We start from the raw sequence: 5,545 nt of genomic DNA, 5'->3' as shown, positions 1-5,545 counted from the left end.
TATTCTCTCTTTATTTTAAACATTTACTTTGAGCAATTTAATTTTTGTCTTTACATTCATAGAATTACCATGCCAGAGTAGGATTGAAACATAGGTCGCTAAATTTTTGTGCTTTAGAACGATAGAAATATTTTCTAGATATAAAGGATGAAGTAGGCTAACCGTAGCGTTTAATTATTGTAAAGAATTTTAGAATTAGTCCAATTCATCTCTCTCTCTGCATCTTAATCCTTTGACTCTGTTTTGAGGACCAAATCGATAAACGCTCGTGCACACCTACCACGACTAGCTGATGTCGATGCGTCTCTAACTTCCATGTCCTCGGCCCAACGGCGGTCCACCAAGTGCCCGCGACCCAACTTGGCACTAATACCTAACACATACAGTATATATCATTGGTTGGCGGTTGCTTTTTGTTTAGGTAGCTGCTACTTAATTCTGGTGACGTCGACGCGCGCAGAGAGCACTAGAGATTTGATCCCGGAAACATGCACTCCCTACTAATTTTTTAAGCCATACTGAAATTAATTGCATCAATGGATATGCACATAGTGCAGGTGCACTAGTGTTGCATTGAGCACAATCAACATGATGATAAGTAAAACAATGATAAACCTTGGATTCGCACGTACACATGCAGAAGCCAAGCAGCCACCGCACCACTCACTCTCGTTTGCTCGCTCTCTCACTCTCTCTCGTCGTGTATAAATAGCACAATTCTGGTCGATCGCTTCATACACAACAATACAAATAAATCAAAACGCAACGGTCCATAGAAACTAAGCACAGAAATATAGCGCCAACAAATTAAATGGGTCATTTGCACGTCCCTCGCAAGTTTTACCACTTTGTGCTCTTCCATGTGCACCCGTTCTGGGTCCACCTCTTGTACTTCCTTTCCATCTCCGTCTTGGGTTTCTTGATGCTGAAAGCTCTGCCCATGAAGTCCGGCTCCGTCCCTAGGCCCTCGGCTCTCGACCTGGTCTTCACGTCCGCGTCAGCGACGACAGTCTCCAGCATGGTCGCCGTCGAGATGGAATCCTTCTCCAACTCCCAGCTCCTCCTCATGACCCTCCTGATGCTCCTCGGAGGCGAGGTGTTCACAAGCATGCTTGGTCTCCACTTCACCTGCACCAAGCTCATCAAGAAGAGAGAGACACCTCATAGTAATAATAGTCTCCATGGTAATATTAATGGACCGCCACCGGCATCTAGTAGCTTAGAGCACAGTCGCCGTCGCCGTCCCATGGAGATGGAAGCCCAGGCCGCCGCCGTCCAAATGGAGCTAGCAGGGTTCAACAAGGATTTCGCATCCATGGCTAGGCTGCTAATGTGCATCGTGCTGGGCTACCTCGTGGTGGTGCACCTCGCCGGCTACACGCTCATACTAATCTACCTCAGCGTGGTCGGCAGCGCGAGAGCAGTGCTGGTTGGCAAGAGGATCAGCCTGAGAACCTTCTCCGCCTTCACGGTCGTCTCGACGTTCGCAAACTGTGGGTTCGTGCCAACGAACGAGGGGATGGTGTCCTTCAAGTCCTTCCCGGGCATGCTCCTCCTCGTCATGCCGCACATCCTCCTCGGGAACACGCTCTTCCCCGTCTTCCTCAGGCTCTCCATTACAGCGCTCGAGAGGGTCACCAGGAGGCGAGACCTCCGCGAGCTGCTGAAGGACGGAGGACCCGGCGGCGGCGGACCAGCTGCCGCCGCTATAGGCTACGACCACCTGCTGCCTGGAGCCCGCACATGGTTCCTGGCTCTCACCGTGGCGGTGTTCCTGGCGGTGCAGCTGCTGCTCTACTGCGCCATGGAGTGGAGCTCCGATGGGCTTCGTGGGCTCACCGCGTTCCAGAAGCTCGTTGCGGCGCTCTTCATGTCCGTCAACTCCAGGCACTCCGGCGAGATGGTCGTCGACCTCGCCACCGTTTCGTCCGCCATCGTCGTGCTCTATGTGCTCATGATGTAAGTAAAGTACGTACATAAATACATCGATCGACGATATTCGATATATAGAAGATCCAAGATCGTCGGTAGTGTTAATTAGGAAGTTTTGTGCACTACATTTATTATATTATATTTATACATATGACATCAGGCACTGCTATCTAGTTCATGCATAGTTAGTTGCACATGTGCTCATGGTCCACCAACACGTCCAAATATCGATTTGTTATAATATAGTTTGATCACGTTCCAACAATATGTATTGATATTACTACTAATACTAAATGATATAGCCATCGGCCCCGTTCGCTGGTCTGAAACTTGGCTGAAACTGGGTGAAAAATATTGTTTTGGCTGAATTGTTGTGAGAGAAAAACACTGTTCTGGCTGAAAAAACAAGCCGAACAAGCCGAATATGGGTAAGCCGAACAGGGCCGCGCGTCATGCGTATGACTATATGATCATGACGCATGATGTTTAAGCAGTGTTTTAAATAGCCAGCTAAGGCATTTAGCTATCTATGTCCCAAAGCAGGCTATAGCGGCGGCTAAGAGCTAAATTGTACATAAGAAAACTTAGCTAAATCCTTCTCAAACAGCTATAACCGGAGATTTAAAACCTTGTGTTTAAGCTAGCAAGCATACAAACTATTACTATTTTTTCTCTTTAAATAATTTTACTCGGTTATGCTCATGCTTTACTTCCTCTGCAGGTATCTACCGCCTTACACCACATTTTTACCCGTAGCGATGGAAGACCAGCAGCAGCAGCAAAATGAGGCACAACCCGACGACAAGAGCAAGAGCAGCAGCAGTATTAGCATCTGGCAGAAGCTGCTCATGTCGCCGCTCTCGTGCCTAACCATCTTCATCGTCGTCATCTGCATCACCGAGCGGCGGCAGATTGCTCACGACCCAATCAACTTCAGCGTCCTCAACATCGTCGTCGAAGTCATCAGGTGTTTATTAATTAATCAATTAACTCCAAGCGCAATAGATGATCTCTTGCACTGCACTGGGCTCACAATGGAGCAATGCAACATCGTGATGCGTGCAGTGCGTATGGCAACGTGGGATTCAGCACCGGGTACAGCTGCAGCAGGCAGGTGACGCCCGACGGCAGCTGCAGGGACGCGTGGGTTAGCTTCTCCAGCAAGTGGAGCAGGGAAGGGAAGCTCACGCTCATGGCCGTCATGTTCTACGGCAGGCTCAAGAAGTTCAGCATGCATGGGGGTCAGGCATGGAAGCTGGGCTAAATCAAAGTACTGCTTCGAAACTCGATCTACTCGTTATATTGTTGTACATTTCTCTATAGATACTAGCTAGATCAACCTGATCTCCAAGACTAGCTAGTACTTGAACTCAAGATGGAATCAGATCATATGACAAATCCATCTGCGAGACGTTTGGCTGCATTATGTCTAACATAAGAAATGGATCACATCAATGAGTCCACAGTAATCTTATACTCTTATAAAGCAAAACCCCACTACCATATTTCTCTGCGATTTCGTGAAGCCACGTCATCGAAGGGTCCACAAGTCACTAAAGCAATCCCATAGCGATCCACGTCATCACTTAGTTTGCACCATGCAATTCTTAGTCTCATAGTATAAAGCAGCCATCTCTTCGACTCCCTCACTCAATGTCCACAACCGACGCATTACATGACGGACTGTGCACCAAACGAACAGCCAGACATTATTTCCACATCGATTCCTCTCCTACATCAATGCAAATACATGTGTAAGAACTTGAACCATCCGTTGCTACCTTCACGTTTAAATAGCTGTGTGTACGCGCCTTCATTACCAGCTCCGGCTCTGTTTCCTGTCCTTTGATCTCCCTCTATCTAATCCACTTCCTCCACCCCACAACACCATCTGGCAGCCTTTAAATTTGAATAGGATAGTAAGAGAATGTTCTCTCTGTTTCCTCCTCCCTCGATTCGATTCATCGATTACACGTGGACCCGTCTCCTTTGACAGCGGCGAGCTGCAGAAGCGCTCGAGACCTCGAGTCCATCCCGTCGGCACCATGCGGCTCCGTCTCCTTTGGCAGCGGCGAGCAGCAGGATCGCTCGAGTCCACCCGGCTACCCCCGGCCCCAACAGGTGCTAGCCCGCTACATCTCCACCACCTAGACCACAGACTCTGCGGGAGAAGAGGCAGTGAGAAGAGAGAAGGAGGCACCAGAAAAAGGAATGGATAGGCTCAGCTCATGGTTGTTTACTCTTCAATATACGGTTCTTTATTGTTATATAATATAATTTGTTCGGGACAAGAAGCAGTGAGAGAGAGAAGCAAGCACCAGAAAAAGGAACAGATCGATAAACTCATGGTTGTTTACTCTTCACTATACTGTACTTTATTTTTGTATATAATATAATTTGTTCTTTAGGTATAAGATCGTAATTATTTTTCCCATCATCTTTACATATGCGCTGTTTTCTATATTTTTTTCATGATCGTTAGAATACCCGTCCCTATGAAATTTATATGTTTTCTATCTAATCTCTTGTTTTCTATATGCATTCCTATTATATTTCTATATTATTTTTCTGTTTCTGGGCTTTTTTACATCCCCACGTTCCAAAGGGTCCTTAGCTATAAATTCTTCCAAATTCATATAAATTTCTTTCTATAACATCTCCGTCCCCACAGCAACGCGCGGGGTATTCTCTATTTAGAACACAAACTTACCTTGTTTTCTTCCTCAAACTTGCAAACCTACGCTGCTTAACCACGTGCCTAGAAATTAGAAAACCATCTTATCTGGGCGAGGAAACAAGCAGGAGGTAGAAGAACACCAGAGATACAGGAGGAGGAGGATGACAGGTCGCTCACGTCTCTGTTAACTTTGCCATTGATCTTGCCTCGTTCAGGGCCGGTCTGATACAGATATAGTCTCCAGCATAAACTCCCTCTCCCACGCACCCTTACATGCGTCTCTCTCATGAAAACACGCTCCGACTAGTATGCTTGGATTATGCCTTTTTCACAGGACTGGCAAGGTAGCAAAAAAACTGTTGCTTTTATCACAGATATGAGACAATTCAGCACTTTGTTCTTCGATTGTCGATTTGCTCTCACACGGTTTGGTCCAAAGTTGGATAAATTTGGTTTTGATCTAAACTCCTGTAATAATTGGTTTGATTCTTCTCTTGCACAAGAGATGAAGCCGGATATTTATTCCTTTATAAAAAAAACTCAGATGGTTTCTAGTCTACCTAAGCCTGCACAAGAGCTCTCGATCTGGTGTATGCACTAGAGAATTTCATTGGAGCTTTGAGTTGCATCCAGTGAGGTCCCGATCCACTAGACAGTGCTCCGGATTTCTCTGAGTGATGTAACGGAAAAACCACCATAGAAAAGAAGCAATGGCCAGCAACAACTATTTGGGTAGTAGAGTGCGCCAGATTTCTCCGATGCGGTCACTGAAGAATACCAATGCATCCTGCCAAAGCAACCCTTGTGTCCGACAGCTAGTTGAGTTGGTTGGGGCTATATATGCCTCCATAACTGGCCATTTAGAGGGTGTTATAGCTTAAGGAAGCAATAGTTGAGTTGAGGCTCAACCATTTGTGCTCTAGCCGACATATGCGC

At 46.5% G+C, this 5,545-nt stretch overlaps 1 protein-coding gene across 2 annotated transcripts; it reads left to right on the top strand.

Moving 5' to 3' along the window:
• The first annotated feature begins 698 nt into the window (after positions 1–698).
• Positions 699–4,190, top strand: LOC136458177 (cation transporter HKT1;5-like). 2 transcript variants are annotated; one of them, XM_066458160.1, is made up of 4 exons: positions 699–1,959; positions 2,654–2,899; positions 2,998–3,202; positions 3,929–4,190. In XM_066458160.1, exons 1-3 carry the CDS (start codon positions 812–814, stop codon positions 3,194–3,196), a joined length of 1,593 nt encoding a protein of 530 aa, XP_066314257.1. In that variant the 5' UTR covers positions 699–811; the 3' UTR covers positions 3,197–3,202; positions 3,929–4,190. The 2 variants fall into 2 exon arrangements, with proteins under 2 accessions (XP_066314257.1, XP_066314256.1); XM_066458159.1 differs by lacking the exon at positions 3,929–4,190 and having other exon boundaries at positions 700–1,959; positions 2,998–3,512.
• Positions 4,191–5,545: the final 1,355 nt, after the last annotated feature.

The sequence above is a fragment of the Miscanthus floridulus genome, chromosome 6 (assembly GCF_019320115.1).
Source record: "Miscanthus floridulus cultivar M001 chromosome 6, ASM1932011v1, whole genome shotgun sequence".
Lineage (NCBI taxonomy): Eukaryota > Viridiplantae > Streptophyta > Magnoliopsida > Poales > Poaceae > Miscanthus > Miscanthus floridulus.
The sequence above is the reverse complement of the archived record's forward strand: the minus strand, read 5'-3'. Positions and strand labels throughout refer to the sequence as shown.

Coding starts and splice junctions, on each gene's coding strand:
- LOC136458177 (XM_066458160.1), top strand. CDS start 812: ATGGGTCATTTGCACGTCCCTCGCAAGTTTTACCACTTTGTGCTCTTC. Junction 1,960..2,653: donor GTGCTCTATGTGCTCATGAT/GTAAGTAAAGTA, acceptor CTTCCTCTGCAG/GTATCTACCGCCTTACACCA. Junction 2,900..2,997: donor ATCGTCGTCGAAGTCATCAG/GTGTTTATTAAT, acceptor TGATGCGTGCAG/TGCGTATGGCAACGTGGGAT.